Source organism: Anomaloglossus baeobatrachus, assembly GCF_048569485.1.
Source record: "Anomaloglossus baeobatrachus isolate aAnoBae1 chromosome 5 unlocalized genomic scaffold, aAnoBae1.hap1 SUPER_5_unloc_11, whole genome shotgun sequence".
NCBI lineage: Eukaryota > Metazoa > Chordata > Amphibia > Anura > Aromobatidae > Anomaloglossus > Anomaloglossus baeobatrachus.
Genome location: NW_027441786.1, coordinates 971509 through 985589, shown reverse-complemented (window position 1 = coordinate 985589; position 14081 = coordinate 971509). Strand labels below are relative to the sequence as shown.

The window sequence follows — 14081 nt, the reverse complement described above, 5'->3', positions numbered from 1 at the left end:
AAGTACCCCATATCCCTGTGTGCTACATATACACCAATACTTGTTATGTAGTGTGATATGTATTTAAACCAATACTTGTTATGCAGTGTGATATGTACAGTATATACACCAATACTCGTTATGCAGTGTGATATGTATATACACCAATACTCGTTATGCAGTGTAATATGTATATACACCAATTCTCGTTATGCAGTGTGATATGTATGCGTTGTATCTGTCGCATGTGTTAGATATGCTTAGAAGGATTTTGCCATGTATAATGAGTCTGCTGATATGACTGTCTGTTACAGCCGATATGTTATACGTCAATATACACTGTGTGCAGACTTATTTGTCAAATGAGTATTTTGATCACATGATAATTTTTATACATGTTGTCCTACTCCAAGCTGAGAGCCAAATACCAATTAAGTAAATAAGGTGATGTGCGTCTCTGTAATGAGAAGGGGTGTGGTGTAATGACATCAACACCCTATATAAAGGGGTGCATAATTATTAGGCAACTTCCTTTCCTTTGGCAAAATGGGTCTGAAGAGAGATTTGACGGGCTCTGAAAAGTCCAAAATTGTGAGATGTCTTGCAGAGGGCTGCAGCAGTCTTGAAATTGCAAAACCTTTGAAGCGTGATCACCGAACAATCAAGCATTTCATGGCAAATAGCCTACAGGGTCGCAAGAAGCGTGTTGGGCAAAAAAGGCGCAAAATAACTGCCCATGAATTGAGGAAAATCAAGCGTGAAGCTGCCAAGATGCCATTTGCCACCAGTTTGGCCATATTTCAGAGCTGCAACGTTACTGGGTTATCAAAAAGCACAAGGTGTGCCATACTCAGGGACATGGTCAAGGTAAGGAAGGCTGAAAAACGACCACCTTTGAACAAGAAACATAAGAGAAAATGTCAAGACTGGGCCAAGACATATCTTAAGACTGATTTTTCAAAGGTTTTATGGACTGATGAAATGAGACTGACTCTTGATGGGCCAGATGGATGGTCCAGAGGCTAGATCAGTAAAGGGCAGAGAGCTCCACTCCGACTCAGACACCAGCAAGGTGGAGGTGGGGTACTGGTATGGGCTGTTATTGTCAAAGATGAACTTGTGAGACCTTTTCAGGTTGAGGATGGAGTGAAGCTCAACTCCCAGACTTCTTCAAGCAGTGGTACAGGAAGAAGTCGGTATCGTTCAAGAAAAACATGATTTTCATGCAGAACAATGCTCCATCACATGCATCCAATTACTCCACAGCGTGGCTGGCCAATAAACGTCTAAAGGATGAAAAAATGATGCCATGGCCCTCTTGTTCACCTGATCTGAACCCATATAGAACCTGTGGTCCCTCAGATGAACTTGTGCGACCTTTTCGGGTTGAGGATGGAGTGAAGCACAACTCCTAGACCTACTGCCAGTTTCTGGGAAGACGTCTTCAAGCAGTGGTACAGGAAGAAGTCGGTATCGTTTAAGAAAAACATAATTTTCATGCAGGACAATGCTCCATCACATGCATCCAACTACTCCACACCGTGGCTGGCCAGTAAAGGTCTAAAAGATGAAAAAATAATGACATGGCCCCCTTGTTCACCTGATCTGAACCCCATAGAAAACCTGTGGTCCCTCATAAAATATAAGATCTACAGGGAGGGAAACAGTACACCTCTCGGAACAGTGTCTGGGAGGCTGTGGTGGCTGCTGCACACAATGTTATCTTAAACAGATCAAGAAACTGACAGAATCTATGGATGGTCGGCTGTTGAGTGTCATCATAAAGAAAGGTGGCTATATTGGTCACTACTTTTTGGGGTTTTGTTTTTGCATGTCAGAAATGTTTATTTCTAAATTTTGTGCAGTTATATTGGTTTACCTGGTGAAAATAAACAAGTGAGATGGGAATATATTTGTTTTTTATTAAGTTGCCTAAAAATTCTGCACAGCAATAGTTACCTGCACAAACAAATATCCTCCTAAGATAGCCAAATCTTAAAAAAAAAACCACTCCAACTTCCGAAAATATTAAGCTTTGATATTTAAAAGTTTTTTGGGTCGATTGAGAACATAGTTGTTAATCAATAATAACAAAAATCCTTTAAAATACAACTTGCCTAATAATTCTGCACTCAGTGTATTCACAACCTGAAAATAACATTTTCCACATTCAGAACATAAAAATGGTTTATTTTGTGTGATTTTTTTGATGGTAAACAAGCTGTGATTTCCTAGTAAAACATTCACCACATTCTGGGCATGAAAACGGCTTCTCCCCTGTGTGAGTTTTTTGATGTCTAACAAGGTTTGATTTGCAGATAAAACATTTCCCACACTCTGAACATGAAAATGGCTTCTCCCCTATGTGAATTTTCTGATGTTTAACAAGGTCTGATTTCCGAATAAAACATTTCTCACACTCTGAACATGAAAATGGCTTCTCCCCTGTGTGAGATCTTTGATGGTAAACAAGATCTGATTTCTGAATAAAACTTTTCACACACTCTGAACAAGAAAATGGCTTCTCCCCTGTGTGAATTTTCTGATGTTTAACAAGGTCTGATTTCTGAATAAAACATTTCCCACACTCTGAACATGAAAATGGCTTCTCCCCTGTGTGAGATATTTGATGGCAAACAAGATGTGTTTTTTGAATAAAACATTTCCCACATTCTGAACATGAAAATGGCTTCTCCCCTGTGTGAATTTTCTGATGTTTAACAAGACCTGATTTCTGAATAAAACATTTCCCACACTCTGAACATGAAAATAGCTTCTCCCCTGTGTGAATTCTCTGATGTGTAACAAGGTCCAATTTCCAAATAAAACATTTCTCACACTCTGAACATGAAAATGGTTTCTCCCTTGTAGGAGCCGTTTCATGTCTTACATCCCTTCTGTAACGTTTATTTTGCTGACAATGCTGTGATAAATCAGAATTTTGGACTTGTTTGAAAAGATCAGATGATAAAGCTTTCCGAGGAAGTACTGGAGGTATATTTGGAACAACAGCATGCTCTTCATATGTATCATGTGTAATAGTTTGATCATCTATTTTAAATTCTGAAGATATTAGAGGTCCATTTGAACTCCTGATACAGTCATCAGCTAAAAATAAACACAATGTTATTATTTATTAATGATATAATTTGGAAAGTAGATTAATATTTTTAAACCATAACATCAGCAAGATGGGCTGCAGTGTGTACATCGCCCAGGCTAAAAACTAGTACTCTACCAGGATACAGCTAAACCCCTGCTAAAGTGGAAGCATCACAGGTGCAGGAGGAGCAAATCACACACACACCTCCATGGAATGGAGGGGGGAGACTGCTAGATGATAAAACTGCACCTGTGATGCTTCCACTTTAGTGGGGGTTTAGCTGTATCCTGGTAGAGTACTAGTTTTTGGCTTGGGCGATGTACACACTGCAGCTTATCTTGCTGTAAGTATTACTTAATTTTTGGAGGATATGTTCCTCTTTTTGTTGCTATTTTTATATTTAGTGTAGGAACCTACAAGCATGAGGTCCCGTGACGAGTGTTGTAGGCTTACGTTTTATGGCCATAAATACCAACAAAAACCTCATATTTTTTTGTACAGGATACAGCCAGGCCCCTTTCTGTTGGGCATTGCATTGTAGAGTGTCTGTCCGTGCATGATACACAGTGGGGTAGAGCTTGGCAGCCCGCCTGATCTAATAGTATGGGCGTCACCTAATAGGCTGCGGGTTTGTGACTGTGTTATCTGCATATGTGAACAGCCCTCTATGCAAGCCACTAGTGTGCAGTTTTATCATCTAGCAGTCTCCCCCCTCCATTCCATGGAGGTGTGTGTGTGATTTGCTCCTCCTGCACCTGTGATGCTTCCACTTTAGTGGGGGTTTAGCTGTATCCTGGTAGAGTACCAGTTTTTGGCCTGGGGATGTACACACTGCAGCCCATCTTGCTGTAAGTATTACTTAATTTTTGTAGGATATGTTCCTCTTTTTGTTGCTATTTTTATAAACCATAACATCAGAAATAAAATTAGGAAACAAATTATTCTGAATCTGTTTTACAATTTCGAGATCTAAGAGTTGAGCGTCTCCCTGCGCTGCTCACAGACATCAAAGAAGTTAGCAAGTGTCGCGGGCGGAGGGGGCGCGCTCGCCACGCTCGGGTCCGGGGCTTCTGCTGCTGCTGCTCGGTGGCTCGAGCGGTGGGCCGGACCCGGGGACTCGAGCAGCGCAACTCACCCGTGAGTGAAAAGGGATGGTTTGTTTAGGGGGAGAGTTCATGACGCCACCCACGGGACGTGGTGATGATGGCACCACCGCTGCTGGTGACGGGGATCCCGGGAGAGATGGTAGGGAGTAGCTAGGATGTTGTCCCCTCCGTGGGTAGGGGTTGGTGTTCCCGGGGCCCGGTGATGTAACGGGGAGGCTGGATGGCTGGGGTGCAGGGTTGCAGGGACAGCGCGGCGCGGTGCCAGGCGGCACTGGCGTACTCACTCAGACAGAAAGTCACAAAGTCTCCGGTAAATTAAACGGCCAGATGGACGGGTCCCGCAGCCGGCTGCAATGTTGTTGTGCTCTCCCCGGACGGCTGATGGTGGCTGTCTTTCCCTGCACCTGTGTAAACTGTGTTGACTCCGATGGTTTCCCAACGGTAGTCTGCTCCCTGGCGTATAGGTACTGTAGGAGCCCTTTTGCCCGCAGGCGCTGGCCCTTGGATCTCTAGCCTGTGGCAGTGGCTATATATCCTCACGGTGTGGACTGTTGCCTTCTGTCGGGACTTGGTTGTTAGGAAACCCCTGGGGTTCCGGTCACTCTCAGATTTGACCGTTGTCGGCGTCTCCAAGCCTGGTCGGGGTCCGATGGCCCTGCCTGTGTGCTTAACTTCACTCCGCTCCCCGGTTCGGTACCGGTGGGCCACCGCCCAACCCCGGTCTTACGGTTCCGCAGAGATCCGTCAACTCCTGCAGACGGCCACCACCATCTGCCAATCTTGCTGTCAGTGCCTGGGCTCAACCCAGACACTTGCAGTTTGTGTCCTCTCACTTTTACCTCTCAAACTCATCTACTGCTTTTCCCGCCTCCAAGCCTGTGAACTCTTCGGTGGGTGGGGCCAACCGCCTGGCTCCGCACCACCTGGTGTGGACATCAGACCCTGTAGGGAGGCAACAAGGGTTTTTGTCTGACTGTTGTAACTGCCTAGGGTGGGGGGGTGTGTATGTTGTTAAGTGTGTGACTACCTGGCTAGTCCAGGGCGTCACACAGGCAGAGTGCCAGAATGTGTAATTTCCACAGATCCTGATGCCGCCATGACAGTTGGCGATGCCTGCAAGCATCTCATTGTGACATTGATCCACAACATAGACAATTTCAAAAAGGGTTTTTTTTCGAAGATGAAAATAAAATAGAGAAAGACGCCAAATATTTAATGGGTTTGTCCGGGACTGTAACATTGATGGCTTAACCAAAGTAGGTAACAGGGTCTTGCTGTCTGTGCAGATAAACATTAGGGTTCTAAATCATGAAGACCGGCGATGTATAATGAAAATTGATGTCAGGGACTAGAGTGGGATTTCTGGCATAGGGAACATCGCAGTTTGTTATGAATTAGAGAAGTGGTGACATCACACCCTTCTTCTGGCCAAGCTCTGCCCATTTTGGCAAAGCTGGTTAAAATTGGCGTGAAACCTCCAAAAGTTGCACAATTTCTTTTTTGTACATTCATTTATTATTGACTGTATAATGGCTATGACGTATCTGTCACGCTCTCCGGTCCCCGTGGCCCGCTCCACGGTTCCCGTGCCCCGCTCTCCGGTTCCCGGCGGCGTTCCCTGCTCACCGCTCCGGTCCCGGCTTCCTCTTCTGCACCCTCCATGTGTCCTGCTCCCCGCTCCCGGCGCCCCTCTGCGACACGGGACTCACAGCCGGGCTCTCCTGCTTCCTCTGTACCGCTCCCTGTACTGGCTTCTGGCACACAGGCCTCGCGCATGCGCATTAGGGCGCGCGCGCGGTCATTGACCCTCTCTTAAAGGGCCAGCACCTAGAAACAGGAAATTGCATAGACAGGTACAGGGTATATTAGGATTCTCTTTCCTGGTGGGCGGGGCCTGTTCTACGTGTTTAGTAAGCTAGAAGTTCAGGTCCCCATATTGCTGTGTCCAGTATTAACCCCTGTCTGTCTCGCAGAGCCTGTCCTGCCACACCAGCCGGTCCTGACCACGTCCGCTCCAGTACTCCTGACGGTGACTTTGGCAGATGTTCCACCACCTCTTCAGCTCCGCCAGTCTCAAGTCCCTGGCTCCGTTTGGTGACCAGTCCTCTCGCTCAGCAGGTTCCGGATTCCGCCTGATCCTACAACCCGGCCTCGGACCCTGAGCCTCGTCACCCGGACTACCGTCTAGAACTCTGTGTTCCCAGCGACATCTACTTTCCAGCTCTCATACGGACTGTCTTGCTACCAATAGTGTTTCGGCTGCCGTGCATCAAGGCCCTCTGGCGGGGTGACCGGTCTAGCTGCCTCATCAGGGGAACCCGGTGTACGGTCCAGTGTTTCCACAACCCGGACGTAACAGCTAGAACAGGCCATGGATCCCGCCGATGCACTAGCAACCCAGCTGGCTGGATTACAGCAGGAACTCGGACGACAACGTGAGACCCAATCCCGTATGTTGGCCTTCATGACATCCGTGGACACCCACCTGAATACGCTGCAAGCGACTGCCACGTCTCTGGCGACTCAATTCACGTCCGCAGCTCCCGTGGCAGCCTCCTCGGATACTTCCAAACTCCGTTTGGCCTCACCACCCCGGTACGCCGGAGATCCCAAGACCTGCAGGGGAGTCATAAATCAGTGCTCCCTCCATTTCAAGCTGCTGCCGCACCTTTTTGCCTCCGACCAAGCCAAGGTCGCGTTCGTGATGTCCCATCTAGAGGGAGAGGCACTGGCCTGGATGAACCCCTTGTGGGAGAAGGAGGATCCGGTAACCACCAACATCCAGGAGTTCCTGCAGGCTTTTCGTATTACCTTTGACGAGCCCGGACGCGCCTCTGCGTCCGCCTCATCGCTCCTCAGGCTACGTCAGGGGACTTTGACGGTGGGCCAATATGCTATCAGTTTCCGCACCTTGGCCTCAGAGTGGAACAATGAGGCCCTAACCGCCGCCTTCTGGGAGGGACTCTCGGGCCGTATTAAGGATGAGCTGGCTGGTCGTGACGTGCCTTCCACCCTGGATGCCCTGATCGCTCTAGCGACCCGAGTGGATCTTCGCTTTCAGGAACGATCGAAAGAGGTGTCCCGCGAGAGGCGTCCGATACGGCACTCCTCCCCACCACTGAAGTCCATCGCTCCCCAGTCGGCGTCATCCGGCGCTTCAGCCCACGAACCCATGCAGATCGACCACCTGAGGCAGTCTGAGCAACGCAGAGCAGAACGACTAGCAAAGGGTCTCTGCTTCTACTGCGGAGATGGCACACACCTGCTACGCTCCTGTCCCGAGAAGCCGGGAAACTCCAAAGCCTAGGCTTGGTAGGAGAGGCCACCCTAGGTACTGGGACTCTCTCAGACTCCGTTACATGGATTGTTCAAGTGACTACAGAAGAGAACCGGTTCACGGCAGAGGCGTATCTTGATTCCGGAGCAGCAGGCAACTTCATCCAGCAGGCTACGGTGGATAAGTGCCAGGTGCCTGTTCTCCCACTAGAATAAACGCTGGTGATCGCCTCTGTAGATGGGAGACCCCTCTCTGACACCGTCTCGTTGATCACCAGGCCCATGGAATTACGGATCGGTGCCCTGCACACCGAGAAGATCACCTTCTACGTCCTCCCACGCATGTCTCATCAGATCCTGCTGGGACTTCCATGGTTACGGGCACACGAACCGTCGGTCAGCTGGAGTACAGGTGAAATTACCCGATGGGGCTCCTCCTGTCACGAGAGATGCCTGAAATCCATACAGCCCATCCGACGACCTCCGGTTCCAGAGTCTCTACCAGGACTGCCTTCCGCCTACTGGTCCTTCACGGACGTGTTTGATAAAAAGGAGTCAGAGATACTACCGCCTCACCGTCCCTACGACTGTGCCATAGACTTACTGCCGGGAACTACGCCTCCTAGAGGAAGGATATACCCCTTGTCCCCTGCTGAAACACGGGCCATGTCCGCCTATATCACCGAGAGCCTGGCAAAGGGGTTTATTCGGAGGTCTTCGTCCCCTGCCGGAGCAGGGTTTTTCTTCGTCAAGAAGAAGGAAGGTGATCTGCGCCCCTGCATTGACTACCGGGGATTAAACCAGATCACCGTGAAAAATAAATATCCTTTGCCACTCATCCCCGAACTATTCGATCGGCTCCGAGGAGCTCGTGTATTCACCAAGTTGGATCTCCGTGGGGCTTATAACCTGGTTCGCATTCGCTCTGGAGACGAATGGAAGACCGCATTCAACACTTGGGATGGGCACTACGAGTATTGTGTCATGCCCTTTGGTCTGTGTAATGCTCTGGCAGTCTTTCAAGAACTGGTGAACGACGTGTTCAGAGACCTCCTCTATGTCTGTGTCGTGGTATATCTGGACGACATCCTGGTCTTCTCTCCGGACCTACAGACCCACAGAGAGAACGTGCAGCTAGTACTCCAAAGGCTTAGAGAGAACCGCCTGTACGCCAAGTACGAGAAGTGCGTTTTTGAAAAGTCGTCTCTTCCTTTCCTGGGTTATGTAATCTCTGACACTGGCCTGCAGATGGACCCACAGAAAGTGTCTTCCATCCTCAACTGGCCTCCTCCTTCCGGGCTGAAGGCCATCCAACGCTTCCTCGGCTTTGCAAACTATTATCGTCAATTCATCCCGCACTTCTCTGCCCTGACTGCGCCTCTCTCTGCCTTGACTAAGAAGGGAGCTAATCCTAAGGACTGGCCACCTGCGGCCGATGCCGCATTCTGCTCTTTAAAACAGGTGTTTGCTTCTTCCCCGGTTCTCCATCGCCCTGAATTGAACCGACAGTTGACCTTAGAGATGGATGCCTCCTCCTCAGGGGCCGGGGCAGTGTTAATGCAGAAATCCTCTACCGGGAAGATGGTCACTTGCGGATTCTTCTCCAAGAGCTTCTCGGCACCCGAACGCAACTACACCATCGGTGATCGAGAGCTACTGGCCATCAAGCTGGCCTTGGAGGAATGGCGCTACCTCCTGGAGGGAGCAGTATATCCTGTGATCATCTACACGGACCACAAGAATCTGGAGTACCTACGGTCAGCCCAAAGACTGAACCCGCGACAAGCCCGCTGGTCCTTGTTTTTTGCTCGATTTGATTTCCAACTCCATTTTCGGCCCGCGGATAAGAACGTGCGGGCAGACGCCTTGTCTAGGTCCTTCGTGCTCGTTGAGCAGGAGGAGGAGACGTTCCAGCCCATCATCAGCCCCAGTAAAGTTATTCCGCTGGCTCCTGTCACTCTGGCTCAGATTCCCCCTGGGAAAACCTATGTCTCAGATTCTGACAAACAAAGAGTCCTACACTGGGGTCATGCCTCAAAAATCGCCGGCCATGCTGGTCAGAACAAGACTTGGAGTAAGATTGTCCGTCACTATTGGTGGCCGTCCCTCCGTAAAGACGTCGCAACCTTCGTCTCAGCCTGTCCATCTTGTGCCCGGAACAAGACACCCAAGCACCTGCCATATGGACGTCTTCTGCCTTTGCCCATTCCTTCCGTTCCGTGGCAACACATTGCAATGGACTTCATTACGGACTTACCCTTGTCCTCCGGACACACGGTCATATGGGTTGTGGTGGACCGTTTCTCAAAGATGGCTCACTTCGTTCCCATGGCCGGGCTGCCCTCTGCCCAGGAGCTCGCTGACTCCTTCATACAACACATATTCCGATTGCATGGCTTTCCTACACACATTGTGTCTGACATAGGAACTCAGTTTACCTCGCGCTTCTGGAGAGCTCTCTGCAAACATCTGGGAGTAACTTGGACTTTTCTTCGGCCTACCACCCTCAGTCGAATGGCCAAGTGGAACGGGTCAATCAGATCCTGACCTCCTTCCTGCGCCACTACGTCAACATCCATCACGACGATTGGTCCACGCTCCTTCCTTGGGCTGAATTCTTCCATAATCAGCAAATCAGCGAGTCCACCTCCAGCTCTCCCTTCCAGGTCGTTTACGGATTTCAGCCTTCTGTCCCGTTGCCAGTATCCTCGGCTTCAGATGTCCCCGCTGCAGATGCCCTAGCCCGGGACTTCTCTGCTATATGGAACTCAGTCAAGACTTCCCTAGAGCGTGCTTCCTTGCAGATGAAGAGACATGCGGACAAGAGGCGCCTGGATCCCCCGTGTTTCTCCCCAGGTGATCTGGTCTGGCTTGCATCCAAATATGTCCGACTGAAGTTACCATCGTACAAGTTGGGTCCTCGTTACATCGGGCCGTTTAAGATCATCAGCAAGATCAATGCAGTCTCCTACAAGCTGCAACTCCCGGCCACGATGCGGATACCCAACTCCTTCCATGTCTCCTTACTCAAGCCTGTTGTCCTTGGTCCCTGCTCCGCTGGTCTCGGTACTTCTCCTCCTCCCATCGCTGACGATGACATCTATGCGGTAAGGGATATCGTGGCCATGAAGACTGCGCGAGGTCGCCAATTCTTCCTGGTGGACTGGGTGGGTTATGGTCCCGAGGATCGGTCCTGGGAGCCCCGGGAGAATGTTGGTACTCCTCTGATACGTGCCTTCCTGTCCCGGTTGCGGGGAGGGGGGCGTGGGGGAGGGGGTACTGTCACGCTCTCCGGTCCCCGTGGCCCGCGCCCCGCTCTCCGGTTCCCGGTGGCATTCCCTGCTCACCGCTCCGGTCCCAGCTTCCTCTTCCTCACCTGCACCCTCCATGTGTCCTGCTCCCCGCTCCCGGCGCCCCTCTGCGACACGGGACTCACAGCCGGGCTCTCCTGCTTCCTCTGCACCGCTCCCTGTACTGGCTTCTGGCACACGGGCCTCGCGCATGCGCATTAGGGCGCGCGCGCGGTCATTGACCCTCTCTTAAAGGGCCAGCACCTAGAAACAGGAAATTGCATAGACAGGTACAGGGTATATTAGGATTCTCTTTCCTGGTGGGCGGGGCCTGTTCTACGTGTTTAGTAAGCTAGGAGTTCAGGTCCCCATATTGCTGTGTCCAGTATTAACCCCTGTCTGTCTCGCAGAGCCTGTCCTGCCACGCCAGCCGGTCCTGACCACGTCCGCTCCAGTACTCCTGACGGTGACTTTGGCGGATGTTCCACCACCTCTTCAGCTCCGCCAGTCTCAAGTCCCTGGCTCCGTTTGGTGACCCGTCCTCTCGCTCAGCAGGTTCCGGATTCCGCCTGATCCTACAACCCGGCCTCGGACCCTGAGCCTCGTCACCCGGACTACCGTCTAGAGCTCTGTGTTCCCAGCGACATCTACTTTCCAGCTCTCATACGGACTGTCTTGCTACCAATAGTGCTTCGGCTGCCGTGCATCAAGGCCCTCTGGCGGGGTGACCGGTCTGGCTGCCTCATCAGGGGAACCCGGTGTACGGTCCAGTGTTTCCACCACCCGGACGTAACAGTATCAATGTTTGGAATCAACGGTACAAAAGGATGTTGATCAAATAGAGAGTCATGACTGTAAGGCACTAGAGTGTTAATAAGTGCTGAGAAAACCGTGCAATGTAAAAGCAACAACGGTCATCGTAATCAAACCAAACAAGAGACTGTAACAATATAGCTCTGCAGTGCAGCCAGGCAACCATCTGCCTTTATAAAATCCTTCTCCGGTCTTCTTTCCAAGCTTATTGTGCAATTCACTGGAGGCAAAAATGGGGTTTTCAGGTTCCATCTGGTACCAACCATCAGTGGTGTATTTACTAGTGTCAAGACCAACATAATCCAAAAGCTCAAAAGGACCCATTGGGTAACAGGCTTCCAATTTCATTGCAACATCCATGTCTTCCTTAGATGCATGACCTCTTTCATGAAGATGCACGAATTCCATTAGGTATGGTACCAGAAGACGGCTAACAATGAACCCTGGGGTGTCCTTACATGACACAGGCATATTTCCATGTGTTTTACTGAAGTCCATGAGAGAGTCAGAAGTCGTTTGGCTAGTCATTGGTGTTTTAATGACCTCCACCAGCGTCATCATTGGTACTGGATTAAAGAAATGCAGCCCTCCAAACTGATCCTGCCTAGTTGTGGAGTTGGCTATGTCAGTTATTGCCAATAAGAATGTGTTGCTGGCAAATATGGTGTGTTCTGGTGCAAATTTGTCCAGTGTCTTGATTAGTGCGTTTTTCACTTCCAAGTTTTCTATTATGGCTTCCACCACCAGATCATTGCTGTGCACCACGGCCGCTGGGTCTGTGCTTGGGATGAAGTTGCTGATGAACTGTGAAGCAGCCTCAGGCTTGTCCCCAAACATCTTCTCAGTGACCCTTTTCAAGCTGTCTTCAATACTTTTTGCAGACTTTTTCAAGATGTCATCAGTCTGGTCCACTAAAACAAAAGTGTGTCCGGTTGCTGCAGCTACCTGCGCTATCCTGACACCCATCAGACCTCCTCCGATCACAATCACATGCTTGATGTCATCTTGATAGTCAGCTTCTTCTCGGTGGTGCTGGAGGTCATACATTTCACTATGAGCTACCAGCAAGAGGAGACCCTGTCTGCTTGTACTGCTGGGAGCTGAAGGACATACAAGTGATGTCAGCGCAGAGCGCCGTGATGATTTAGTTGCACAATCTTTTTTCACAACTCTGTGTTGCACAAAAAAATTGATTGAAAAGTGATTTCTGACAGAATTCTGGCATAATTGCTTTGAAGAATCAGGGTCTAGGCGTCAAATCTCCTTCTGTAGGTGTCTCTAATCCTTCCAGGGTAGTTTGCCAGTAGTTCACATTCTCTACAGCAATAATTTTATTAGATATTTTTTGGTAGTTTAAAAATTTGGTATCTCAGTGTGCGGCTGTAACTTTTTTTTTCCTATTATACACACACACACACACACACACCTGTCTCCACTTCAGCTTTATACTCCTGCAATTAAGAGACCTTTGGTCACATGACGTGATGTCAAAAAGGTTCTTAAGCAGTCCTATAATCGATATATAAACACTGGGGCCGCTAGGAGAATGGGGGCCCTGTGTAATTGCCCAGTTTGCTCAACCCTTTCCCCTAATACCAGTCCTGCATGCCAGCCTGTGTCCTGTTCAGTTTTTTTAGATTCATGCAATTAAGAGACCTTTGGTTACATCATGTCACATGACTTCATCAAAGGTCCTTAAACAATCAACTTCCGAATGCAACTGATGAGGTCCTTAAGAAAGTGGGGTTCCTGAGAAATTGCACAGTTTGATTCCTCCTAACACTAGCCCTGACTGTAACTAGGGCTTATTTTAAGGGAAACAGGGTATTCATGAACCCTCTGCAGGTCTTTGAGTTGCCTTCACAACAACATAGAGAAGGGACTAGAAACAAACAGCAGAAGAAGCAGAAGCAAAGAAAATACAGCTGAAAAAACCAGAGCAGAAAGTCTAAAAATGTAAACACAAAATTAGTGCAGAAAGTACATGAGTAGATATCTCTTACTGGATAGAACTGGAGGAAACACATCCTGAGGAACATCGGGATCTTCTTGTTTACAGTCCTGTGGGAGAAGAGGACGGGGACATCTCTCTGGTGTTGTCCTCTTACTGGATAGGACTGGAGGAGACACATACAGGGACTGAATTCATTCCTTACATACAGATAATTATAGGCAGTGGCGTAACTAGAGTGCGATGGGCCCCGGTGCGAAATTTAGACCTGGGCCTACCTCCGGACGTTGGTCAGTACAGTTCTAAGTCATATATACACATTATTGTCTCCCAGACTGGGCCCTATTGTGACCCAAGGTGTGGGCCTATCCTGGTGTGTATATATACTATATACATACTTATATTTATCCCAGTCTAGTGTGTGTGTATGCACTGGATGTATATATATACACATATATATAATATATATATATATATATATATATATATATATATATATATATATATATATATATATATATATATATATATATACACATCCAGTGCATACACACACACTAGGC

At 48.9% G+C, this 14081-nt stretch overlaps 1 protein-coding gene and 1 pseudogene across 1 annotated transcript in view; both read right to left on the bottom strand.

The window, feature by feature from the left end:
• Nucleotides 1–2148: 2148 nt before the first annotated feature.
• Nucleotides 2149–14081, bottom strand: part of LOC142258791 (uncharacterized) — a 122748-nt gene continuing 110815 nt past the window's right edge. Inside the window, exons 10-11 of the mRNA XM_075331387.1 lie at nt 13571–13664; nt 2149–3087 (exon numbers count right to left, since the gene is read on the bottom strand). Coding sequence (XP_075187502.1) covers nt 2168–3087; nt 13571–13664 — 1014 coding nt within the window. The 3' untranslated portion in view covers nt 2149–2167. The remainder of the gene's footprint in view (nt 3088–13570; nt 13665–14081) is intronic.
• Nucleotides 11613–12715, bottom strand: LOC142258802 (hydroxyacyl-coenzyme A dehydrogenase, mitochondrial pseudogene; annotated as a pseudogene).